Consider the following 25,542-nt stretch of genomic DNA (forward strand, 5'->3'; position numbering starts at 1 on the left):
CTTTTATTTGTCGGAAAGAATGAGAGCATTCCACAGCCCCATGATCCCTTATGGAGAGAGGTGTCAGATGGATGCATATAACCTGAAAACCACCACACTTGTGTTTCCTGAAAGAGAGCAACAGAAGTGCAATGAGCTGTCATGTCTTTGCCCTCTATGCTGTTTCTGTATGCTGATTATATCTTGAACAGACTGGATCCCTTTTTTTAACCTTCCATGCTGTCTGTGTATCGTGTTACTTTGGTAACTTTTGCACTCATTTCATAATTTTGTAGTTCTATAAAAACTACAGAACAATTTTGCATATACAGGTTGAGTCTCATTATTTGAGAGAGTTCCATTCCCAGAACTCATGTGGATGGCAAAAATTGCATTAAAGCAAATCCATTTAAGAAACAATGTCCCTTTGCTAGGTGATTTAAAAACAGTCTTGCTGACCTTTGTGATGTAAGACAGTCATTAAGCAGACAGTCTATCAATCACTCTCTCTCCAGGCACTTAAAAAGGGCTTCACTCTAAGCCAGTGACTCCTCCCTTCACCCAGAGCAAAGATACCGGGAGAATAGATCAAATTTAGATCTGAGCAAATCAGGGAACATATGAGAGAAAGTGACCTTTAAGTACTTGCTCCCAGATCGTTCAGGGTTTTAAAGGTTTAAACAAGCATCTTGAGTTGAGCCTGGAAGTAGGCGGTCAGAGACCTTCTTTATTGGCATCTTTTAAATTTTAATAAATCACCAGTTTCATAAAATGGAAGAAGTTCTGTCTGATCACTTTTTTGGTTTTTGCTTCCTAGATTGGATTATTCGGGAATAGCTCTGCTGATCATGGGAAGCTTTGTCCCATGGCTTTACTACTCTTTCTACTGCTCTCCGCAGCCTCGACTTATCTACCTCTCCATTGTGTGTGTGCTGGGTATCTCAGCAATCATTGTTGCGCAGTGGGACCGATTTGCAACACCTAAGCACAGGCAAACAAGAGCAGGTAGGAGAGCTCTCTATTGACAATTTACCTGTAATCACCATGCAAGACGCAGCTTGTGCACTTAGGTTTCTGTTTTATTTACTTTGGTCAAGGATCGGTACAGAGGTCAGTCTATGAGAACAGATTCCTAGCACTTGTCAGAAGTCTCCTCCGAGACCATGGGCTCAGCCAGGGGTTGCTGTTGTGGCCACATTCTCTCCTCCCTCTTTTTGCTGTTATTGTGCTCTGGTGTCTTCCCTTCTCCATTTCTCTTAATCTGATTGCAGATTGCACCCTGCTTGATCCTGCCTCTGCCCAGGTTTGTCTTTCTTGGCATGCTGCCTCTCCCCCCCCTACGCCTTTCCTGCTTGTCCTGCTCTGCCCTCTTGCTGTCTGCTCTGACACTGCTTGCCTTGCCTAGCATTGCCTCCCTTCCTTGCTCCTTGGTCCTCATCCCTCCACATACTTTTCCAGAAGCTCCAGCTTCCTTTATCTCTTCTGCCCTGGCTTTCCGAGGACTCCATTTTCTCTTTTCTGGTCTTCTCTTTCTCTGTCCTTGCTGCTTGTTCCAACCCCGACCACTGGCTTTCTCTTCTATTTCACTCTACACTCCCTTTCCTCTCCATCTCTTTTCTTCACTCCTGCTTCCCTGGCCACTTCTATCCCCCACCCATGCTCTCCCCACCCCCTTTGTCCCTTCTTGGCCATTTCTGCCCTGCCTATCCTACAAAAAGCAGCGGTGGCTGCTGCAGCTCACTGGGAATGCTCAGTGATGCCCTCATCGCTGACCACTGGGCTGTGGCGCCAGAACACCTGGTTCCTCAGCAATTGGGTAGGACCCCACTGCAAAAACTCTTGGGCAGTGGGGTTACAATACTGCTATAAAGGGCTTGCAAAAAATGTGTGACACATGGCTTTTCTAAAAGGTGATGGAAGAAGTGATTGAGCTGACCAAGTAGAAGTGATGGATGACTTGAGAAAAATGGCAAACTTCAACTTAAGTTGTTTGTAACATGAAAAGTTTACATCAGCATTACTCAAAGTGTGGGTTGGGAGCCAATTTTTGGTAGGTCACATACCACCTCATATGGCCTCACCCCCAGTCCTTGCTGCAGTGTTTGTTTGGCCAAGCACCTTGCTACCAGGGTGGGAGAAGCCCTGGCCCCTGGGGAAGCGTTAGGACCTAAGGTCCTGATAGCAAGCCCCTTGGCCATCCAAAACATGGTCATCAACAGGAGCCTTGAGGCAGTTGCACCGCATTTGGCAGCCCATGATAAATGGAAAGAGAAAGCACTGAAGAGACCCTTGGAATGTAAGTATGTGCGCCTGTGCACGCCAGGCTGGGTCCAGCTTATGGCTCTGTAAGCCAGGGAGGAAGGAACAGTCTAGATGGAGGGTAGCAGCTACTCTCTGGCGGGTAGCTGGTGCCTGGCTGATGTTGGTGAGCACTGCTGTCTGGAAGGGATAGCAAGAGAGCTCCCTATTCATCCTGTTTGAGCTGCTTTGCACCAGGCAGGTATAAAAGTGCGAGCAGAGAAGACAAAATGTGTGAGTTCAGGAGCCTGTGCTCCTGCTCTGTGTAGCACTTGTACAGGGTGAGATGGTGGCCAGGAATCTTCCCCCTCCCAAATCAGCCTCTGTTAGCTTGGCAAAATCTCTCATCTTTACCCATCAGGGAGGACAGGCATTTCTTTCAGCTGCGTGCAGAGTAGGAAATACACACACACCCCAACTCAGTATCTCTACACAGTCCTGTAAAACTGACCCATTCTTTCTCAGATCTGCAGAGTAGAAATCTTGTAAACGTACAAGACCACATACCAGCACACACAAAATAGGGTCCCAGGGTTCAACAGCACTCAAAATAGACACTTCAAACCTAATGGATCAGAACATCCCTGCCAGAAATCCTGCATAAAGGTCTGTGCCATAGATAGCATGACTCAATAGAGCATCGGGGCTTAAATACCATCTGAAGTGTACACATCACTTATGGCTCTGGAGTCACAATGATGACACTTCCTGCTTGAATGATGCCACTTTTGGCCATGTCATCACTTCCAGGTTAATGATGTCACTTCCTGTGGGTCCCAGCAAGATTCGGGCCCACTTTTTAGAAAGATAGTGCTAAAATGTTTGAGAACCACTGGTTTACATGCATTTGTGCCTGAGGTTCAATAAACTGTAGTTTAGTCCCCAAAGCCACCATTGTCTTTATGACTCAAGTTCAAAAGAGCTCTATGCAGCAGAGGCTATGATATAATTCAAATGTACTTCCCCTAGATCAGGGGTGTCAAACATAAGGCCCAGGGGCTGGATATGGCCCGCGGAAGCTTTTTATGGAGCCCTCAGGCTTTCAGCTGCTGAGTAGTGCTGAGGTGTTACTTCTGTAAGGGCAACCCACATGAAAATTGGGCTCTCCCATATCTTGAAATATGATCAGGATTCATATATTTTCTCTTCTGTCATTTGCAGCTAATGAGTTCCTAAGTGAAAAAAGGGTTTATTTTTGGTTATGACATGTTTAAGGACATCACTTCTTGCCTAATGACATCACTTCCAGCCCTCAGCAGGCATTATGAATGCTATTCGGCTCTCCATATGAAAAGAGTTTGACACCCCTGCCCTAGGTTGTATATGAAACAATGCCAGAATAAAAGTAGCCTACACTGTCATCTCTGTCACAAAATGTAGAGGATGTATTCTGGATTTAGAAAAATTGTTGATTGAGTTAAGGTTTCCTGAGACTTGCTTTGCCTATAGAGAACTTTTGCTAAGGCTGTGGTAACAGCATTTTCCTGCTCCACAAACATCCCTTACTCTCTAGCAGTCGTTGTTGTTGTTTCAGGCGTTCACTTCTGGATGCTGACAAGCTCTCTTCCTTGCATAGGTGTGTTTCTTGGACTGGGGTTGAGTGGAGTTGTGCCCACCATGCATTTCACCATAGCTGAAGGGTTTGTAAAAGCCACTACTGTGGGCCAGATGGGCTGGTTTTTCCTCATGGCCGTGATGTACATAACAGGAGCTGGTCTGTACGCTGCCCGCATTCCAGAGCGCTTCTTTCCTGGAAAGTTTGATATCTGGGTAAGTACCTCTCAAAGGGATTGTTGTCTGCTGTGTTCTTTATGGCAAGGTTTGAAGAATATACAGTGGAATCGCTATTGTAGTGTATTCATCCGGGAGGGGCATGCAGCTTAGTGGTAGTATCAACCATTCAGGGGTTTATTGGTTGTAGCAATGGCTTCTGGTTTGTGGAATCCCAAAATAGTCAAAAAATTCACAGTTCAGTGTAGCTAATACTTTTGGATGGTTCTAAGTAAAGCAACAAAGCCCCCAATATTGAGCGTTTGAGTCCTACCAAACCTCTCCATCAGTCAGATGGTAAGCAAACAGATTTGACAGGGTCGGGAGGATAGCTTGCTTTTGGATACTTTACTTGTGGTTGGTGACAAGGCCACCATGTTCCTTTCGACTTGAGCTTCCCCAGAAAACATCTGTCCTTCCTAGACTCAAAAAGAAGAGACAGGACTATAGGTTCCAACATCTACTAATTCCCATGTCTGTTTCATGTAGCCCAGGGATGTCCAAAGTTTTTGGCAGGAGGGCCACACTATCTCTCTGACACTGTTTCAGGAGCTGGGGGGAAAAAGAATTAATTTACATTTAAAATTTGAATAAGTTTACATAAGTTTACATAAATGAATATATTAAAGATGAACTTGTATGAATGAATGAAGGTCTTGCAATAGCTCATGGCCTATAAAAGGCTCTGCACAAAGCAAGGCCAGCCTTTCCTTTGCTGCCACTACTGCATCACAGACATGAAACAACAAGCAGTGGAGGGAGCCCTCATCCCACAGCTCACGTGAGAGGTCAAACAGTCGCCCTCAAGCTGAGAGCAGTTGCGTCGGGCCAGTATGGGCTCCAACAAATCTCCGGAGGGCCAGAGGCTCATTGGAGACTGGGGGCTCCCTGACGGCCGCATTGAGAGGCCTTGAGGGCCGCAAGTGGCCCCAGGGCCGGGGTTTGGGCACCCCTGATGTAGCCCATCATTTACTTTATCACTTGCTAGTGTGGATAACACATGGTTTACATGCATCAGTCTGTGAAGGCATGTCGGGGAACTGACTGGAAATCCTATTGGTACCAATTGCCTAAGTAATGGCACATATTTCTGTGCTCATAGTGTGACTGCACACAGTTTAATAGTGAGGATCATTCTTCTGGCATGATTCAACTATCCCAAATTTACTGCTGATCAGCCTGACCCTTACCACCAATTTATTTGGACTTCTCTTCTAGGGGAAATATGCCTCAAGATCTATAAATATAGTATTTATAGTAAATAACACACACACACACACACACACACCCCAAAAAACTGTTTCTTAAGTTGTGGATAGAATGACTGGCCTCAAGTATCTGTGTGTCTTTTTTTCTTGCTCACTATCCCAAAGCCAGGCTGCTAAGCAGTTGTTATTAGTGGCTTGCATTAAAGTACTTAACTTGAAATCTGTCAGCTGTGTTCTAGAAGTCCTGAAAGTCATTGCAACTCAAGGCAGCAAATCCCAAGTGGTGGTTTCTTGAGGGCTTTGTAGATGAACCATTGGATTTTTAGATGAGGGTATTAAAGGAAGTGGCACATAATTATTTTTACAGCTATAGTAAAACTTGGGTTGAAGGAATTGAAATGAACCTGAACTCAAAAATTGGTTCAGAATGTCTTTTCCGCTGAACTATAACCAAACATCAACTTAAGTCTCCTGGTTGCCTAAACACAAAAAGAGGTAATTAAAAAAATGAATGGTGATGACTCCTCTCTACTTGTTTTTGAAGAAACTATTGCCTGGTGAGTCATCTGAAAATGAGAAGGAGCAAGAGAAATTGATAGGCAGGGGCCAGGACTGGTAGCTTTCCTGCTACTCCCACAGTTTGTTGTTGCCAGTAAGGCCTCATTGTGGAGGATTCTTGAAGCATTATGGTTTGGGGGATTCATTTTTGCCTTGCTGCCATGCTTGCATTATTATAAACAGGGCTTTTTCAGTTTTGCTAAATCAGTGAAGCTTTTTGAAAAATAAGAGAACTCCCAGGAGTTTGGAGTTGGGGCTGTAATATTAAAAAAGGAAGACAGGCTATGAGATTGAGGAGGGTTGGAGAAGAAGCTCAGTATGAAAATGGAGGGGCAGTCTTAACCCCATTAGTAAAATATCACTTTTTGACTTTGCTTGTGGGCACTCCCTGGGTGCTTGAGCGAAAGCATTTCCCCTTAGTCACCTGTCAGTATTCCAGAATAGAATAATTGTGTATTACTTGATTCTTTAATGGTTTGCAGTTTCACGATAAGGAAGTCATTTACTTTGCCTATATTGTATATAGTTCAATAGCTTTTTTTAAAGCGTGTATAGTATAGTGGCTAAGAAACTGCACTGTGAATTGGGGCTTAACTGGTTCAGATCTCTCATGTGACATGAATTCTCATTGGGTGGTCTTGGGCAACCCACTACCTCAGCTCCTCAGCTGCAGTATGGGCATAATACTTATTCACCTCATGGAGTTCTTGTAAGGACAACTTCAAGATAATACATGTGAAGAACTTTGCCCATTCAGAATAGTGCTATATAAATATTTAAGTTTTAGTAGCAGTAATAAAGGGCTAGGGAAGAACCGTAATTCCTTAACTTTAAGCTTTCCTTGTGCAAAGTGCCCTCTTATGTCATGGCCTGTGTTTGGTAGGTCCTTGTGGCCTTACTTTGGTAGTAAGTGGCAATGAATGCTGCTGTTGTGGAGCTGCTGCATTGGCAATGAATGGCAACAGTGCTCCTCTCAGCATTGTCATTTTTTGTGTTCACAATGCCCTGACCCCAAAATGACATGTCTAGAAAGACACTGGCCCTGAGTTGTAGGAAAAGGAGGTCTTAAAATGAGGTATAATTTTAGTTACTTTCTTACAGATTTGAATCAATTATGAGTTGTTACTAATGTTTTAAACCAATTCGAAACCGGTCCAAACTTTCCGAACCTGTTACCAACCCATTCTTAAAACAAGTGCCTGAACCAGAGCTAAGCTGCAGAATTTAAAAACTGAATTGAAAAGTGCTGATAAACCTGACCCAAAGCCAGATAAATTAGACAGATCCCAAATAAGGTATTTCTTTAGTAAAACACTGGCAGCTCCTAACCAGGAGATCCCATACCTATTGTTAAATACATGTATTGTGATTTTTTGGATGAAAGTGTGACAGTTTGGTGCAGAAGAGTCTACTTTGCCAGAACATACTTGTCTAGTCTTTAATGCTCCTTTTGGATTTCCACAGTTCCAGTCACATCAGATCTTTCATGTGCTAGTGGTGGCAGCAGCCTTTGTCCATTTCTATGGCGTCTCCAATTTGCAGGAATTCCGTTATGGACTTGAAGGAGGATGTACTGATGACTCTCTTCTCTGAGAACCACAGAAGATTTTGGTACAAGCTTCCCAAGTGCTTTTAAAATGACTTCTTTGCTAAAATCAAAAGAAGACTCTGAACTCTTTTTTACAAAAAAGACATTTAGCAACATTGGCAATGGCCTTTCCTGGCTTTACTTCTCTCAGGAGAATGAGCTGGGGTGGGGTGAGAGTTGCCAACAGGGTCTACTGGGCAGAAGTGCCTCTAGCAGCAAGCCCCTTCTTGGCAAATGGGTTGACTTCACAGGAATTACACTGAAGTTTTCTGGATGTTAGAGAAATTCTGACAAAATGGGAAGGGGCCTGTTAGTTGCTCTTTGATGCTGCAAACAAACCCCAAGCTTGAAGAGACTCTGAACATGTGTGACCCATCACACATTGCACCCAATTTCTCCTTCATATCGGTAGGGGATGTTGTGTTTATGGTAAGGCACTGGCAGCTCAAAGCAGGGGAGCTTACAGGAGGATCCATAGGGCCATTTCACTTAAGTTTTTTGTCTTTCTTGACAAAGTAATGTATGCCTAAAATGAGAGTATTTAATATTTAATATTAAGCTTTAAAAAACAAAGTTGCTATCCCTCCAGCATATTGTTCCTGGAGAGCCTTCATGGTATTTTGGTGGGGTGGTATTTAGAAGACTGTAGAGCTACTGTAACTTTTATGCCAAGGTGGCTGAAATAAAATATCTGAAGTTGTTAATGCCATGCTTTCAAGGGTTCAAATTTGGATGCCTGCAGATTTCCTCTGTCTGAGACAACACAAAGCATCCCACAGTGCCTGCTGGTATGGCATTTGTGAATGTTTCTGAATGTCGCTGGCTCTACAATCTCCTGCACCGAAGTGCATTGCTTCTGCAGTCACCATATAGCCCAGGAGGACAGCTACTTTTTTAAATAAAAGCAGCTGCTTTGCATAGCATTGCATATTGTTTTTGAAGCTCCTGGGTTTCAAAAGCAATTTGTGTTGCCAGATTTAGGAGCTGCTGGAAGGTGGAGGAAGTTGAAAATCTAGGTGCACATTCAGTTGGTTGCATGGATGTCAGCCCTGGATCTTGTGTTAAAAGTATGAGAGTTGGATGTCTTACCTCTTCTTGCTGGTTTGTATATCCTCAGTCTCTCTGCCTTCTGGACAATCTGGACTGTCCTTACCAGGTTGATACTGGTATAGTATCTTCCTAGCCTCTTAAATTTACTTGGGACCTGCTGTGCTTGTTAAGAATTTTTCAAGGGTGATATCCCCTTTTTAAAAATATCATGTTTAAGCTTCTTCAACTCTTTAATGGGTGTCTCTTGTGGAATAACCTCCTGTTGCTGTGGTTTAAGAAGCGTGAGCTCTTCATCCCCCTTTCCCTGTTTTGTTTTCATTATTGGTGTGAGTGCAAACTGGTTGTGAGGGAGGTTCTTTACAGCAGTGCTTCCCAAGCTTTTTTGACCCATGGCTTCCTTGACCTACCAGCTATGTTGGCTACAGCTCCTCATTACATCGGCTTTTGCAGGGGGATGGCCTGGGTAGTACTTCCATTTTTCTCCCTGAAAATAATTGAAATTAGGGTATTATAATTATAGGTTGTAACAAAACAAAAATAACAGTTTAATTGGTTAAAAAATACAGTATTTACAAAAAACGTTTTCATACCAGCTTGGGGCAGGGAGTAGGAGTATTCCTTAGTGGTAAAGAAAGCAGATTCTGCACATGTTCATTAATGCTCTGCCCTTTTCACTAATACTTTTTTTGCTCTTGGCAGTGGGTTCCAGAGCAGGCTGAATCATGGCTCCCATAAAGCCCTGGTATCAGAATCCTACCATTTAGCCAACATCACCTGGTCAGAGGCTTTTCTTTTGTAAATTAGTTCCCTCCAAATTCAATGGAAAGTCTTCCTGCATATGCAAGTAGAGGCTTGCAGCCTCAAGAACCTCAGTGTGCCTCATTCAACTTTGTGGGGCTTCCTCGAAAGTCACACATCCTCACGTCACACTCGCGCATGCTCAGCATCAGCCTGTTGTGAGTCCTTAGGTCTCCCCCCCAGTGTCCCAGCGATTGCAGTGGGGCTGCCCCCCCCCACACACAACAGCTGAGCTCTCCTTTTTTTCCACTGCACAGCTACAGAGGGGAGGAGGGGAAAGAAGCGTTTCTTACCGTGGCACATCTTCGGCTGAAACTTGCAGCAATGAGGCAGAGGAGGAGATGAAAGCAGCGCCACACTGGCAGGGGCCTCGCATACCTTGGGCTGCAACTGGAGCAGGAAGGAGCTCCACTTGCACCCACTCAGCCAGAGCTGGCACTACATTCTTGAGCCAATTTCTTGCCCATTGTTACTACTCCAATATCCAGGAATCTTGATTTGGGGGCTCTTGCAGGAGCCTTTGGCTGCCCATCTGCCTCACCTTACAGCCCCAAGTGGCACTATGGAATTGCCAGCATCTGTGAGCACGCACTCTCTCTCTCTTTCTTCACTTTCCTGAAGCTTCACTCCATACCGACCCATCCCAGGTGAAGGCAGCCCTGCTGGCCACAGACAGCCTGCAGTCGGCCTACTTGGCTCACTGGCTCTCCCTGCTGGACCAGCTGGGTAAAGCAAAAGCAGGACAGCGAGAGAGTCTGCTTGACCTGTGAGAACTTATCAGCCCATGAATGAGAAAATTCTGCGGCACCCCTAGCTGGTTTCGATGGCGCCCTGGGGAGCTGCAGTGCAGTTTGGGAATCACTGTTCTACAGCAAAGGTTACATATATATGAGCTGGACTCTCCCTCCAGCATACTCAGATATACTGAATTGAGAAAACAAAAGTGCTATATGTCATTTGCACAGTCTGAGATTCTTGAAATGTGAGCCTTGTCTCCTTTTGCATAAGGTTGCTTGTCTGATCTGTACCAGTATGCATGTCTTTACTAAGGACAATTGGTCTATTTCAATTTTCTATTTTTTTAATTCTCAGTGTTGATGGGGACCCAACCATTTATTGACAAAGGCTTTTTGATTCCCAAGAGTAGGTTTCTCCCCTCCCCCATTAAAGTACATGCCTTTGTTTCATCTTCAGTATGAAGTCTCAAGAGCAAATTCGCTTGGTTGAATATGTTTCCTCTTCTGTGCTAGGTGCTCTCATAGAGGCTCAAACAGTGTTAATCTGTACTCAGTTTATCTTTGGCAGAATAGAAACTGCCCCGTTTTTCTTTGTTTCTTCTCCTACAGGCCAGTGTCTTGCACCTTCCACAAGCTCATTGCAGCCTTGTGTTTGCAGCAGAGTTCTCCCTGTTCAAACTATGACTGGATTCAGAGCTGCACGACTAGAAATTTGCTCACGTGCAATCCCTTGTAGCCCAACAAAGCTTCTCCTGGGAATCGGGAAACCCTCTAGAAGAGAATGGGATGGGGGAACTGGCTGAAAATTGGGTGAAGGCATTTTGTGCAAATGAAAGACTTATTCAAGATGTGTCTGCCTGATTTACAGCTATACCCCATCCCATGTCATGTTTCTACATGTCGTCTGAAGATCTGGCAACCTCCTAAGATAAGCTTTGGGGAATTGGATAGGGGTATAGAAGGAAAGAGAAGGCAAGTCTTATTGTGGGAGTGGACTCTGCTTGTAGAACTCTAGATGTAACCCACCCTGTATGTCTACAGTACATTCTGAAATTGTTATACAATCTGTAACTGAATATCTCTAGTTTGCTTTACCTTCAACTTAGTCATGTATGGATGTTTTGGCACTATGTAAGTCTACTCAATAAGGGTCAGAACCTCATTTAAGGATTTCAAGTGCTTTTGGACCTAATGCAGCTCAGATAAAACCCTTTTATCTGTGTAGAGTGATAACCAGTATTGCATTTTAAGACCCTTCCCTGTAAGAATAAATGAGTCATACATCAGGTCTTCAAGAACATGGGCTTATGACAGGAGAAAACATCTGGATTGCTGCCTGAAGGGATTGCCCAACATTTTCCTTGTGATTTAAGACTGGCCAGATAAATTCTCAGTAACCATGCATTTTAAGCAAGAACAATGCAGTGTCTATTTTTCAAAGGGCTATTTCCACATAGGAATGGAATCACTCCAGGAATGAAAACACTTCCCTTTATAGTGACAGTGGTTATGGAACTGATGCTTCGTTTCCTAAGGAGCAAAATAACCAGAGCAGGTTTTTGAGTGCTTAGGAAAATGGGATTGTGTGATAAGAATGGGATTTATCTCCTGCTTTGAGAGGTTTCAGGACAAGTATGATTCATATTTCAAAAAGGGGTACTATCCCCCTTCTGTTCTCACCTAACCATCCCAAGAAACCAGACTGAAATGCAACCTACCTCAAGTGTACCAAAAATATATCAGCTTGTTGATCCTTCATCAGTCTTTTAAAAGCGACTTATAATAAAACCACTGTACAGTTTCCTTCAGGTGAGCTATATCCTAACCTAAAAAAAAAAAACTATCCCATGCTTTCTCTGAAGAGCTCTTCAAACCAGCTGCATTAACCTACAACTGCTTCAGACAGAACAGATTTGTTGATTAGTTCTTTTAATCAATGTTGTAGCTAAGGGTGGCTAGGGGTCAATGGCCTGGGGTGCCACGCGGGGGGGGTGCCTGTCTGAGGCCCGAGAAGGCCGTGCGCAGCCTTCCCAAGCTTTGGAAGGCCTCAGGCCTGCCGAAAGCATTAGAATAGCACATCTGCTTTTTGCAAAAACCAGAAGTGACTTTCTAAGGCCTCTGGTAGCCCTTCTGAGCTCCTGAGAGGCCATGCCTTCCCAACCCTCACAAGGTCTGCTGTAGGCCATGGAAAAACAGTTCTAGTTTTTGTCAAAAACTGGAAGTTCATTGAGGGGGGCCAGATGGTGTCGCTATGCCACTGTTCTTAATGTTCTTAGACTAACTCTTGTTAACACTTGTGGAATTGTGAATGAACATCATTAAAACAATAAGGACAAGCTGGTATAGAAACTACCTGCATTTTCCATTTGGTGCTCAACCAAAAGTAGAAGAAACAGAGCCTTTTACAGTACCTATTGTGCAAGACCATGAATTTCATCCTATGCTTGTCCCATAGCTGCCATGTCTGCATGATGGGCAAGAACATAGCAGAGGTTAAAACCCATCAGTACACATTAGGTACTAACTGCTACAAGGATATAAAAAACCCCATGAATGAAGTTTTTAAAAGAAAGGAACTACAGCTATTCATTTGCAGTCTTACTTGAAATTAATCTTCCTTCAAGTTCTTCTTCCCTAAATAAGGTAGTTTTACATAAAAGTAGCTAATCACAGAGGAATGCATGTTGATTTTTCTTAAAGTACTGAAATTGAATTAGGAATGTTTTATTCTTTAAGGTTTTGTTCTAGAACACTTAGGAAAGGGATGGAGCAAAACCTCCAAGAGAAGCCAATTAAAATTATTAATATATGAAACAAGTTTGATATGGTACACACAACCAGCCTTGTATTCAAAAGTGATATGAGCACAGTAGGTATAATTCTTTTATATTGAAGATCCTTACTACTTAAACCATTTCTGCCCAATGTTGCATATATGCAACAGAGACCCAAAGGTGTACACTTGTGGACCAGGCAAAAATGGGTTAAGGAAAAGGAGGTGGACATCTTTGCCTGTTAAAAGAAATTTTCAGTTTGTTACTGATACCCACAGGTCTCAGTTAAATCATGAATGGGAAAATCTTGTTTCAATCTTCTAGTGTGTGTAAAAATGGAGTAAGGACAGAACTTCTGAGAGTAAATAGTCAGTTTGCATGGCATGTTAACTGCAGAAGAGAAAAAAAGGTGGCAAATTCTCAAATAGGTACTTGGAACAAAAGATGTTGAAATATTGCATGTGTGCCGGGTGCACTTTGGCCTCAACCTTTCACACAAGCCATGGAAAAAACTTATGTGTACTAGTCAATACATATGTACAAACTACTTAATGGAATAAGTAAAATAAGTACAATAAAACCAAAACTGATTAGGTTTAAGGAAACTTACAAACATATCAAGTTAATATGAAACTACCCAAAATTATTATGCTAATAACTGGTGCAAACTGGGCTCCAAATCAGTACAGGCTTCACTTTCCAGAGGTGGAAATGCCTTTTGAATACATCATGTTAGTATTAAGAAGCTTCTTGTTGTTGAGTGCATGCTAGTTTTGTCTATTCTTAAGCAATTACTTTTATATTGTGGAATTAATCATTTTATAAGTTATCTTAAAAGGGTAATAAAACCTTCCAAGTATATGACTTTTACATATATTTTCGTGTGAGCAAGAAGCTTCTTTATAATTTCAGTTTTATTATCCTAGTGAGTTACTTCTGAATGTGTTGACCAGGAATCATTTAAATATAGAATTTTAATGCCCCTAAGGAAGACTGAGGTCAAGCCATAATATGTGTATTTGCTATATTTAAACACTTTTGTTTTCAGTACCTATTTGAGACTTTGTTGTTCCTTTTCCAATACTAGTTTCTGTGCTTGTCCCACCCCCTCTGTGTTACCTGTAGCACAAGGTAATGTGACAAACATCTATGAAGATCAGTAAATCCAAAACTACAGTATTAAAACTGCTTATTAAGTAGCACCCTTCCAATAGATTGAGATACAAGCAGACACTTTGCAGCCAGTAGCAACACACCCTCTACTATGGTAACTAGGCCTGTTTGCAAGACACTTGTACTCATTGTGACGTAGCTGACTTTTTTGGATGGGCTGAAATGTAGAAATTAAATGGAACTTAACAAGTAATTTGGGGATAAATAGAAAAACTGGCAAATGTTATCTAGATGACTTAAAAACCCTCTGCTCTTTAAAAAAGGACATGCTGAAGTAATAGAAGGAAACCTGTTAACAACTGATGTAATAAATCTAATGAGTGTGTGACTAAAGAATCAAATGTCAATAACAAGAGTTATTAATATATATTGCAAGGACTCCATTATAGATGGAATAATGGTATAGATTTGTTGCTTAGATATAAATGTTCAAATGAGAGCAGGTGTATTCAATATGTTTTGGAGAAAAATGTATATATAACAATGAACTTTATGAAGTTTGTAAACTAGGGAAAATTGTTTATCAGCAATAAACATTTTTAAATGATTAGAGTGACTACACAAGTTCTAAAGACTTGTCTGAGCCTTATCCTAAAACACAAAGAATACTGTGCCCGCATTTTACAAAGTTAAGTGTGATGACTGTAGTCACTACTGACACTCGACAAATCATCCAGTCTTATATTATTGTACTGGGTGTCACTCAGTTATATGTACCAAAACTTCTACCACTGTTGTATACCAAAAACTAGATGTGGAGGAGTCTACCCTACCCTGTCCCCTGGCAGAGTTTTCTATGTGCAAGGCCTTCAGTCATGAGTCCCTACTAAACTAAAGTGGTAAAGCTTAGACACAGGTTTATTCAAGTTCCTATGCCACAAACACCAAAGCAAGAATGACACACTAAGTTTGGTGTAACTTCTTGGATCGTCTTTATAAAAGATGTCTGAAAGTCAGAATCTTTAGCTAGAATGATGACATTGCTGCCACTCAATCATATATTCTAGCTTTTTCAAGAAACCATACTACATATCCGCATAGATTTCTTGAAGCAGAGCAGTGTTTCTCAAACTGTGGGTTGAGAGCCAATTTCAGGTGGTCCCCATTCATTTCAATATTTTATTTTTAATAGACTTGATGGTGCTATGGTATATGACTGCATTTGGGGAAATGTTACAGATCTGAACTTTTAACAAGCTACTGTGTATATTTTAACAATGATAGTGTATGGGACTTATGCCTGGGTAAGTGTGGGTAGGATTGTTAATTTTCCTGCTTGATGTCACTTCCTGACAGATTCTCATTCTAAAAAGTGGGTCCTGCTGCTCTGCTAAATGTGTGAGAACCACTGAAGTAGAGGGCTTGTATGAATGTTTCCTCCCTAGTTTCCACTAGTTACTCTTAATGATTCATCCTCAGCCTCTCACCTTATATACATAGTTAGTTCATTCTCATATAAAAATGGCATATGTAAAACTCCATGTACAACCCAAAGGAAAAGCATGGTCTAAATAATAGGTTTAACTCGAAGTGGTGTAGAGATAGGGAATCTGTATTAGCTGCAATAATTAAGTTTATTCCATTTTGCACATTTACAAGCTTATGTTGCCACACAGTGATTTCCATTTAAGCAAATGTGACCATTACTATCCAGTTAAGAGCACCAAGAACATACTTTGCCTGAAATATAAGGACTATTAGAACTTTAGCCCATAAAGTTCTGCTGAGAGAAGAGACAAGTATAGTTGTTAAATGTTATCAGACATATGCTAATTCATGTATCAAGTCCACTGACAATAGTGTTGGACGTGCATACAGTATTCATTGCTCTTTCAGCTAGTACAAGAATCCTATGTCAAACATGTTTACTCTGCTGGCTTATCAAGTTGGTAAGACTAGACTTTACATGTGCAAGTTACACTATCCAGTTGTCCTTAACATTTTGTTCTTATAATACTATGGGTACTAAGCAAGACCTAATTATAAGGGATAGAATTAGAGCAGCCTTGAAATCAACTTAAAATGTAAGATTATGTAAAGAGGAGAAAGGGCATAACTTGACTCTACTTTTAAAAGCTCTCAATTTTCCCAAAAAAAAATACCTCTTCAGGTGTATATAGAAAGTCATGATCCAAATAATAGTTCAGTACCTGTATAGCATATTAAGAGAACAGATACAGTACTCTTCATTTAATAAGTATCCCCAATTTCAATTATCTGGTTTAAAGAGCCTCAAACAGTCTGCCTCAATTTTACCTGCACTCTCTGAAGCACCTGATATTAGGTTAAGCACCTCTATGGCATGGCTGTTCTGTCCTTAAAGTTAATATAATGGCACCAACATGGTCAACACCATACCGTAAAGGCCACAGATTCATTTAAGTAACCAGAAATGTTACACGCTTGGCTTGGTCCTCGTACCACAAGGCATAACTAAGCAGTTAAATCAGGTACCTGACAATATCCTGCTATTCACTTATCTTCCAAGTGCTATGAGAAGAACAAACATCTAGGTGTACACATCCAATGCAAAGTCTTCAACTGATGTTGTATCTTACTTGTCCTTTAGGAGTGGCAATTTGCTTATATAACACTGAACAGGAAAATACAGGAAATCATTGATATTGCCTGTAGTCTCCAAATGGAGAGGGCTGTAACTGAGAAGGGTCTTCTGCAAACTGAGGTCCTGTAATTAAAAAAAAAAGGGGGGGTGGGTTAAGTATCATTTACAGCCCCCTGATCCTGCTCTTTGGAGCAACTGAATGATTGTCACAGCTCATGCAGAGACATGACTGAATTATCCACACAGGAAGTGGCTGATGAGCTAAAAGCCAGCACAGATACACAGCAGGCAACTTCTGCTATAGGCAAACACTTCAGGCTCACAGGAGCTTAAAGTTTTCTCACACAACATGGAAAACTAGGGTACCTTAATGCACAGCTTGGGAATTACTACCCCATAATTATGAAATCTCCAACTTGATTGTTCTTTGGCACCATCATTACATGATTTGTTTACCATGTTTTAAATTGAAAACTTGGAGATAGGTTTATCCTTCTACAAGAATTTTACTAACCTCCTGAATAACAGAAGTACTTGCAGTCCAATTCTATGCACGTTTACCCAAATATAGTTCAATGGGACTTACTCCTAAACATGCATAAGCTGGTAGTAAAATTACATGAAGTAAACCAGTTTTAAGCAACAGTCAACTAGGCCTACCAGGGAAGTCATATTACATGTTAAATATATCAGGGCTCTCCCAGGGGATCTTGAGAACATAATTTGAGATATAAAATTGGAAATGAGAGTGGAGCATGGATTAATGCAATAGTGCATTAAACTTGAAATGCTGGATTCCTCAGCACATTTGAGACAGCAACTTTTCTAAATTTAGTCTATTTTTCCAATAACCCTAATCTACATTTTAAAGTTGTCTTAAGTTATATCAAGAAGAGTCAAAACAGTAACGTGGTAGAGCTCAAAAGAAACATTAAGCATCTTGTATTGTACTCTGAAAGAGTCTCATGTGGCACAGAGTGGTAGGTTGCAGCACTATAGCCAAGAACTCTCCCCATGACCCGAGTTCAATCACAGCAGAAGCTGGGATCTCAGATAGCTGGCTTGAGGTTGACTCTACCTTCCATCCTTCTGAGGTCAGTAAAATGAGCTTGCTGAAGGAAAGGTAATGTGACTGGGGAAGGCAATGGCAAACCAGCCTGTTTATAGTCTGCCATAGAAATCACCGAAGAAGTGGCAACGCCCCAAGGGTCAGTAACAACTCAGCAGAGGGGGGGCCTTTCCTTTTCCATTATACCCTGAACTATAGTAGACATCTTACCATTTGGAAACTGTGCAGATGCAAACCTCGTTAATAGGATACCTGCTCCTTCAATTAGAGCTAGAAGAATTCCTCCCATCGCTGCAGACCCAACCATGGCAATTGGTCCATCTGCAAAAGGCAGAACAGGCTTGTAAAAATATACTGGTGTGGTAGACTGAATTCCATTTTACATCATACAAACAAGCTGTGTTGGAAATGTCAAGCACATTGTGAGTATTATGCATTGGAGGGGGGAGAAAGTTGGTAAACAACTAATGTTCTATAAATGACTCACTTAACTTCCTCACAATGCTGAAGAAGATCTTGTTGGATTTTCCAACACCATTCTCATTACACAATAATATTCATTCTCTGTTTTATACAAGTCTAACAGTGTAGAAAAAACTAGACACATGAGCCAGTATCACTAAAGCATATTGTCATACATGTCAACAACTGAATAGGCATAATAGAATTTTAAAAGATGGTTTCAGTAAGCATTTACTCTGCAATGAGGTTCTTACTTCTTGCAGCTAATATGGCTCCAGTTAATGCACCACTGGTGATAGAGTTCCAAGGATCTTCTTTTCCTCTTGCTTTCACCATACTACAGTCAATCATAGAAAAGAGGCCACCCCAAACAGCAAAACTACCTATTGGGGAAAGAAAATTATTTAAACAGGTCATCATAGTTCTGCTTGCTTGAGTTCTTAGGTACGAGAACCCCCTTTAACAAATAGGTTGTGTCATTCGGCTTGTTTTCATTAAAGCAGCAAATACCTTGTGTGTATTAATGTAGGCTTACAACTGTTAAAACTTCATCTGTACTATTCCAGATATACATATATAACAATACTGGAGTAAAAATTGCTAAATCTCAACACAAGCTCAGAGCTGAAGACTGGTACTGGATGTTTAAGTAACAGAAGTCTAAGAGGCAATAGCTGGTGAAAAAATAGAGCAAATAACATACTGGCTACTAGTAGCCAGTTCTGTGAATCTATATATGTGTACTCTAGGAACAGAATTATTTACCAATTCATTTCACAAGAGTTATATACCAAAGGCAATCTAAAACTAATGCCCACAAGAATTGCTATCAGTTTTCCTTACAAGTACAAAATGTTATTGTACAAACAGTGTAATTACCTCCCAGTTGTGGTGCTCTGGTTTTAATTGCTGTCAAACTACCCCGCAAACGATAATTTACACCCTGAAATAAACAAAAATAGACCATTTAAGCAAAATTGATATTTTAGCCAAGTGGTTTCCAAACCTTTTAGCATTAGGACCCACTTTTTAAAATAACACTCATTTGGGACCCGCCTAGCTTTATGAGCCCCCCAAAAATGTTTCACCTAAAAAAAATGTTTCACTTTACCAGCTGCTCAAGCCTGTTTTTATTATTATTATTATAATACAACAACAATAGGCAGGCTGTGCAGCATGGCCTTTCCCAGTTTGAAGAGACACTTTGCCAACAGTCTGAGGCTAAGAGGCAAAGAAGGAAGGCCCATAGCCAGGGAGACAGACCAGGGACAGACTGCACTTGCTCCCGGTGTGGAAGGGATTGTCACTCCCGGATTGGCCTTTTCAGCCACACTAGACGCTGTGCCAGAACCACCTTTCAGAGCGCGATACCATAGTCTTTCGAGACTGAAGGTTGCCAATACAATAATAATAGTGGGGAGGCGCTTTCTCGAGCATTCACTGAGCTCTATGTGCACCATATCAGGACCATTTTGGTGGTCTTGCATTGCCCCTTGCCTGGCCTTTGATAAGAGCATAGAAATGTTTGCCTACTCATAAATAAACATGCACATGTGGCTCAGTTTTGCTTTCCATATAACTCCATACACTTTCCTTGTCAGTTGAGGGGGGAAGAACTTCCTTCTTGAGAGTTTGTTGGGGCTTGCATTCCTCGGATCTAGACCATAATGGCGGTGTTGTGTTCCTCTCGCCCCAAAGGCTTCTGCATTCATCATGGCTTCTAAACCCAAGCATTTCCTTGATCAATGAATGCATGAGGCCAATCAATCTTTACCCAAAGTTGAAGGGCAATTTAATCTGGCAAAACTGTGTTAGGCCAGAAAGGGAGCCTTCATGAATGCCACTGCAATGCAGCAAAGTAATCCATGAGTTTGTTCTGTAGGAAAAAAGCCTTCAAGGTCCAGCTACAGCCTGTGGTTTTACATAGTCTACTCCCAACTTGTATATATGAAAGTCTCATTGGAGTTCATACATATAAAACACTAAAACTAAGAAGTTTAGAGAATGTCAAGAGATTTTTTAAATTGCACTCTTAGAAGGATCGACAGCAATTTGTCAATGTGTAAAATTCTTCATAGTGAACACAAGTTTTTAACAATTATTTGCCATCTGCATGTCTGTTATGTCTTCTGAACTAGAATGTAGCAGACATTTTCATTCCCACAAAGCCCTTCCATACCAAAACTGTGCCACAGTCTGAAGCAGCATAGTATGTCTATTAAAATAATTTAATGAAGATTTCTTCTATTCCAACTTATGGCTGTTAACTTCTGAAGAAAACACTCAAAACACTTAGAATAATTTCTTGCTGATAACTCACCACTGGGGAATTTCTAAACCCTTTAATAGCTTGAAAGATGCCACCACCAATGGCTCCCATGGTGAAGGCACCACCACAGTCATCCACTATTCTCCAGGGGCTAAAGAAAAGAACACACATATTAAAGTGCTTCATCTACCAATACTTACATCACAGCAAACAAATAGTTCCTTTTTAGCTTCACAACCTATTTCTCTGCAATGAAGGACATTTCCTTCTACGACAAGGGTGTAAACTTGTTTCATACAGCAGGCCAAATAGCATTCTTGGTACCGGCTGAGGGCCGGAAGTGATGACATTGAGAGCCCAATCCTGTGGTCAGCGGCACAGAGCCATGCCATTTGCAAGGCTCACTGCCTGGCTTCCGGACCACCGGGCTACGGAACGGGAGGGGGTGTGTGGACAGGGGCAGGGAGGAGGCGTTCTAGGGAGGCCAGCGGGGGCGGAGAGAGGGCGGGAGGAGCATCCGCGGCACTCGTGCAGGGCTGCACACCCTACACGAGCACCTTTTCCTTCCCACCAACCTTTTGGGGGGCTGCTTCCCTTACTCGGGGGAAGGAGACAAATGCCGCCTTCTCCCGAGGAGCCTCCCATGGTAGTGCGGGAGGCGCTGGATTCAGCGGCAGCCTTCCTTGGTGCCGCCGAGTCTGGGCACCCCGGGCAGCTCAGGATTGGGCTGTAAGCCATTTCTGCCCAATATTGCATATGTGCAACAGGGATCAAATGTGTACACCTGTGGCCTAGGCCAAAATGGGTTAATCAGGAATTGATGTCATTAAGTAGGTGATGATCAGAAATAAGCATTTTCTCACTTAGGAACTCAATTAACTGCAAAAAACAGAAGAGAAAATATGCAACTCTTAGGGCACAATCCTAACCAACTTTCCAGCACTGGCATAGCTGTGCCAGTGGGGCATGTGCTGTATCCTGCAGTTGGGGGGCAGTTACAGAGACCTCCTCAAGGTATGGCAATGTTTCTTCCCTTGCCTCAAAGCTGCATTGCCCTTATGTCAGTGTGGGAAAATGGGTTAGGATTGTGCCCTAAATAATATTTTCAAGATATGGAAGAGCCTAGTTATCACGCAGGCCACCCTTTCAGTGATGCTTTTCATTTTGCTTTGAGTCAGCTTCCTCTGTCCCTGACATCTATCATTTTATTTTCAACCCACCCATTAGGTACAGAGGAGTGCCGATTTCCATCTTATGCAGTCTACTTTCTGTTGGACTAGAATCCTTATTAAGGAAGACTGCATATTTAGGACCTCTTACCGCTTAAAGTACTGGTTCCCAGCTTGTGGTCTGTGGAGAGATGGTCTACATATGGTCTGCGAGACCCTGAGAAGTGGTTCATGAGGTCTCAGGAAAAAAAATCACCTTTGATCACTTCCAGTGTCTTGCCCAAGCAAGCAACCTCCAACAGACCACCAATGAGAGTGGAGACTGCCTGCAGCCACAACCAAATAAATGGCAGCTGTGGTTATGGGCAGTCCATTCTCTGTCATCTCTGACAGTAAGGGAGCGCTTGGGAGACAGACCACCCACAGTGGCATGTGGTCCACAATGATTTCAATTTTTGCCTCAATAGTCTGCAGGCTCCTAAAGGTTCAGAACCACTGATTTAAATCATAACTGTGTTGATGCTGCATGTGCACCCTTCCACAAGCCCATAGGAAGTGCCTGGCTGGATCAGATCAAGCATTCTCTTGCATGCTTGATCTGGAATGCTCCACCCAGCATTCTCTGGAAGAATCTCACCAACCATCACAACACCAAGCCAGTGTACTGTACTACCACAGCCTAACTTCTGTTCTCTACTGCTATAGAAATATCAAGGCCACCAACATAAAATTAAGGGACATCTCTGTGGTACAAGTCCATTCAGGGCACAGGTCGATAATCCCTTATCTTGACTGCTTGGGACAGGAAAGTTTCTGAATTTGTCTGGATTTTTGAATAATTGCATAAATATAATAAGAAATGCTTCCTCTTGCTCTTTTCACTGTTACCCACACGGGTGTCTGCTGGCCTCTGACATATTGTAATAGAAACGCACAAGATCCCTCAAGGAGATAGGGTGCAGTTTCAACATTTGGCCCTTGCTCTGGGAAGCATGGGGTTAACACTAGGGCCTTACAAATGCAGTGAGTGTGCTGCTTAGCTGCAGCCTCTTGAAGATAACAGGGCCCTCAGGGATAAAAGCAGCACCAGGAGGAAAGATTGGAGAAAGGAGAGGGGGAGGCTGACTCACCAATGGACTAACTGAATAGTTGACAGCTGGGTGGGTGGACAGGCTCCTGAAGATTGCCAGAATGACGATGGCTGGAGACTGCAGCTGTACCCAGAAGAGCTGTTGCTTTGAGAACCAGGAGGAGGAGGGACCCTACAGCCCCACAGGCAAGTCACCTACTGGTTACTTTTGTGTTAGTGCTGAGAGTCACTAACTGCTTCCTATGCTGCAAGAGGGAGCTAGGGGAACTAATTAGCTTAAAAGTGGGCATAGGTTCTCTAGGTAGAGTTCTGAGTGGGAATTTGGCAAAACACACTTTTCAATAATGTCTGCACAGCAGGGATGTGGGGAGGCAGAGGGTCTTCACTGGGGTCCTTTGAAAACACCTCTGCCATGTGAAGTGCCCAAGCACCCACAACCCACGTGCAGAGTGACCAGCACAGGGGCCACCTCAAGATACAAGTGACACCTTGATAGCAGGGATGTGTGATGGGTGGGGAGGCAGGGGAGGCAGAGCCTCCCCACTGAGTCCTTCAAAAAGTGCCACTACTTTGTGAGGCACCCAAGCTCACAACCCATGCGCGGAGCAACCAGCACAGGGGCCACCACAAGTAGCAATGCTCTGTGGTGGAAACTGCATGTAGGTTGTGGGTGCCTGCCACAGCGGCGGTGCTTTGGACTCAGTGGGGAGCTTGGCCTCGCCTGCCCGCCCACCGCACATCCCTGCATGTGGGCTGTGGGTGGCTCAACCTGTGGCTCCACATGTGGGCGGCGGGTGCTTGGCTGTAGGTGGGAACGAGCGGTGGCGTAGCTGGAGGGGGTGGAGCCACTGGGAACAAGACCTGGTGGTGGTCCCACTCCAGGACAGGTGCCTGGGCGCCGGCTGTTCAGGTGAGGGGCCGCCTACCTGGGCTGGGCAGCAGCGAGCAGCCCCTGAGGCTCCACCAGCAGGGCTACGCCGGAGAGGAAGGACGAACCGCTGCCCTGGAGTGCGGAGCGGCCCCCTGGCCGGAACAGCCGCGGCGCGTGACCGAGCGCAGGCGGCACCCAAGGTCACCGGCCACCAGCAGGGACAGGAGGAGGCGGAGAGCCACGCGGGGGCCGCTCGCTGTCACCGGCAAGGGCCGACCAGCCGCAGCCTCTCCCGCCTCAGAGCGGGCGTCCTCCCGCGCTGCTACTCACCACGGTTCGCGCGCGTACTCCTCCATCTTGGGTCTCTCTGTATCCACGCGACGTGCTTAGCCGGCTGCCGGCATACAGGTCACGTGCCCGCAGGCCGCCTCGCCGCGCGCTCATTGGCCCTTGCCGTTCGAGGGCGAAGCCACTCGGGCTCCCCAGAAGCGCACGGCGTTCTGGCCCATAGACTAAAGGCGTCGAGCGGGATCTAGAGTGCCTTATCCCGTGGTGTACTCTAGAGCTCTCCTTCAGGAAAGGAGAACTCCCCAGTGAAGCAGGAAAAACTTACAGCAGAAGCCTGTGCATGTCTACTCGGAAGTAAGTCCCCTTCGAGTCAATAGGCTTACTCCCAGGAAAGTGCGGACAGGATTGCAGCCTCAGAGCCCAACCCTGTGCATGTCTACTCAGAAGTAAGTCCCATTATGTTCAATGGCGCTTACGCCCAAGAAAGTGTGGATAGGCCTGCAGCCTTGGGGGTGGGTTACAGCCCAAGCCTGTGCATGTCTACTCGGAAGTAAGTCCCCTTCGAGTCAATGGGGCTTATTCCCAGGAAAGTGAGGATAGCACCGGGCTATTAGTCCCCCTCTTTCACCTGCAAGCAGGGCCTCTAAGGGGAGTTTTATCAGGGAGTACAAAGTTTCTTTAGAGCCCTTTGGGAGGCAAAAGGGGGAGGGTGGCGACAGCTGGAGTAGTCTTTGGAGCCGGGTCTGCTGGACTTCCAGTGCAGAGCCAGGTCTGCCTGCCCACGTGGCATCAGCAGCTTGATCCACTAATATGGAAAACCAAACACACTCCTGAGTCTCCCTGAAACCTCTGAAATACAAAAAGTCATGCAGAAAATCGCATCGGTGTGGGTGGCGGGGCAGCGATGGAAGAAGGGACCGGCTCCCCGGCGGAGGGGAACTTAGGGTTCGGCCACGGTCCGCGGCTCCACGCGCCGCCCCCTCCCCGGCTGCTCCTTGGCTCAGCTGCGGCTCACGGGGTTCCTCTGGGAGGCGGCCCCGCACAGCCCGTGACGTCACCGCCGCAGCGCTCCTCCCCCGCCCTCCGCCAGGTGAGCTAGCTGCACTCACCTGCCCAGGCTCCCCGGAGCGCCCCCTTCAGGTGGGCTGCGCCTCTGACGTCAGCGGAGGGGTGCACCACCTAGTCCTAGCCCGTCCAGCCCCTCACCGCAGGCAGACAGGAGGGGAGGAGCTCCTTCTCCCCCACCTCCAGGGTGTTGCTGCAGCGTCCCCAGAGCCCTTTCTCCTTCCTGACCCCCCTTTGGGTGGGTGACTCTCCTTCTCCCAAGAGGCCCCCCAAGCAGGACTGGTCGGATCTGCGCCAGTGGACAGCAGCCCCCAGGGAGGTGTCCCTGCCTGCGGCAGTCCAGAAGGGCGGGGGCTATGCACCCTTCACCCTTTTGCAGCCTGTTGGGCGCTTCCAGGCCCCAAAATGATGGCCCCTGGGCTGGGCTCCAGACACACAGGGCGACCCAGACAGGGTGTTTCACCACTCCAGAGTGGCCACAAGAAGGTCCACCTGTCACAGAAACTGCAAAACCACAAAAAGCCCCCCCCCCAAGACCCTGAGAGCCAAGGGCGGAGGGGAAGCCAGCCAGCCCTGCCCTGTGTCCAGCACCCCTGTCTGTCCAACCCCCTTTGAAAGACATTTAGGCTGTCAGGTGCCATCACCACCACCTCCTGTGGCAAGGAGTTCCACAGACCAATCAGAGCCATGCAGCCCCTGTCCAGCCTTCCCGTCCAGCAGTCCTGTCTGTCACTTTAAAAGGCATCTAGGCCTTCAGGGCAGT

General features: G+C 44.4%; 3 protein-coding genes across 11 annotated transcripts in view; 2 read left to right on the forward strand and 1 right to left on the reverse strand.

Annotated features, from left to right (window-relative positions):
* The window catches only part of ADIPOR1 (adiponectin receptor 1), a 32,009-nt gene extending 17,528 nt beyond the window's left edge, over positions 1-14,481 (forward strand). For both annotated transcript variants that reach the window (XM_066623054.1, XM_066623055.1), the window contains 3 exons: positions 797-984; positions 3,854-4,047; positions 7,278-14,481. In XM_066623054.1, the coding sequence (XP_066479151.1) occupies positions 797-984; positions 3,854-4,047; positions 7,278-7,406 (511 nt within the window). In that variant the 3' untranslated portion in view covers positions 7,407-14,481. The remainder of the gene's footprint in view (positions 1-796; positions 985-3,853; positions 4,048-7,277) is intronic.
* Positions 14,482-15,488: 1,007 nt separating this feature from the next.
* On the reverse strand, positions 15,489-24,886 carry TIMM17A (translocase of inner mitochondrial membrane 17A). 3 transcript variants are annotated; one of them, XM_066624314.1, is made up of 6 exons: positions 24,824-24,886; positions 20,348-20,447; positions 18,907-18,970; positions 18,282-18,410; positions 17,776-17,886; positions 15,489-16,619 (listed from the first exon to the last, which is right to left on the reverse strand). In XM_066624314.1, exons 2-6 carry the CDS (start codon positions 20,405-20,407, stop codon positions 16,549-16,551), a joined length of 435 nt encoding a protein of 144 aa, XP_066480411.1. In that variant the 5' UTR covers positions 20,408-20,447; positions 24,824-24,886; the 3' UTR covers positions 15,489-16,548. The 3 variants fall into 3 exon arrangements, with proteins under 3 accessions (XP_066480411.1, XP_066480409.1, XP_066480410.1); XM_066624312.1 differs by lacking the exon at positions 24,824-24,886 and adding an exon at positions 23,757-23,882; XM_066624313.1 differs by lacking the exon at positions 24,824-24,886 and adding an exon at positions 23,482-23,735.
* Positions 24,007-25,542, forward strand: part of LMOD1 (leiomodin 1) — a 39,768-nt gene continuing 38,232 nt past the window's right edge. For 2 of the 6 annotated variants that reach the window (XM_066624307.1, XM_066624311.1), the window contains exon 1: positions 24,029-24,160. The gene's annotated coding sequence lies outside the window, so the exon portion shown is untranslated. Of the gene's footprint in view, positions 24,161-24,231; positions 24,265-24,672; positions 24,805-25,542 lie in introns of those variants that run through there. The other 4 variants (XM_066624306.1, XM_066624308.1, XM_066624309.1 and 1 more) reach the window with 3 other exon arrangements.

Source organism: Tiliqua scincoides, chromosome 4, assembly GCF_035046505.1.
Source record: "Tiliqua scincoides isolate rTilSci1 chromosome 4, rTilSci1.hap2, whole genome shotgun sequence".
NCBI classification, from domain to species: Eukaryota; Metazoa; Chordata; class Lepidosauria; order Squamata; family Scincidae; genus Tiliqua; species Tiliqua scincoides.

Excerpts from the sequence above, each read along its gene's own strand:
- TIMM17A (XM_066624312.1), bottom strand. The coding sequence starts at position 23,782 with ATGGAGGAGTACGCGCGCGAACCGTG. Across the intron at positions 20,448-23,756 it reads GAGTACGCGCGCGAACCGTG|CCCCTGGAGAATAGTGGATG; the intron begins GTGAGTAGCAGC and ends TCTTTTCTTTAG. Across the intron at positions 18,411-18,906 it reads CAGAGCACCACAACTGGGAG|GTAGTTTTGCTGTTTGGGGT; the intron begins GTAATTACACTG and ends TTTCCCCAATAG.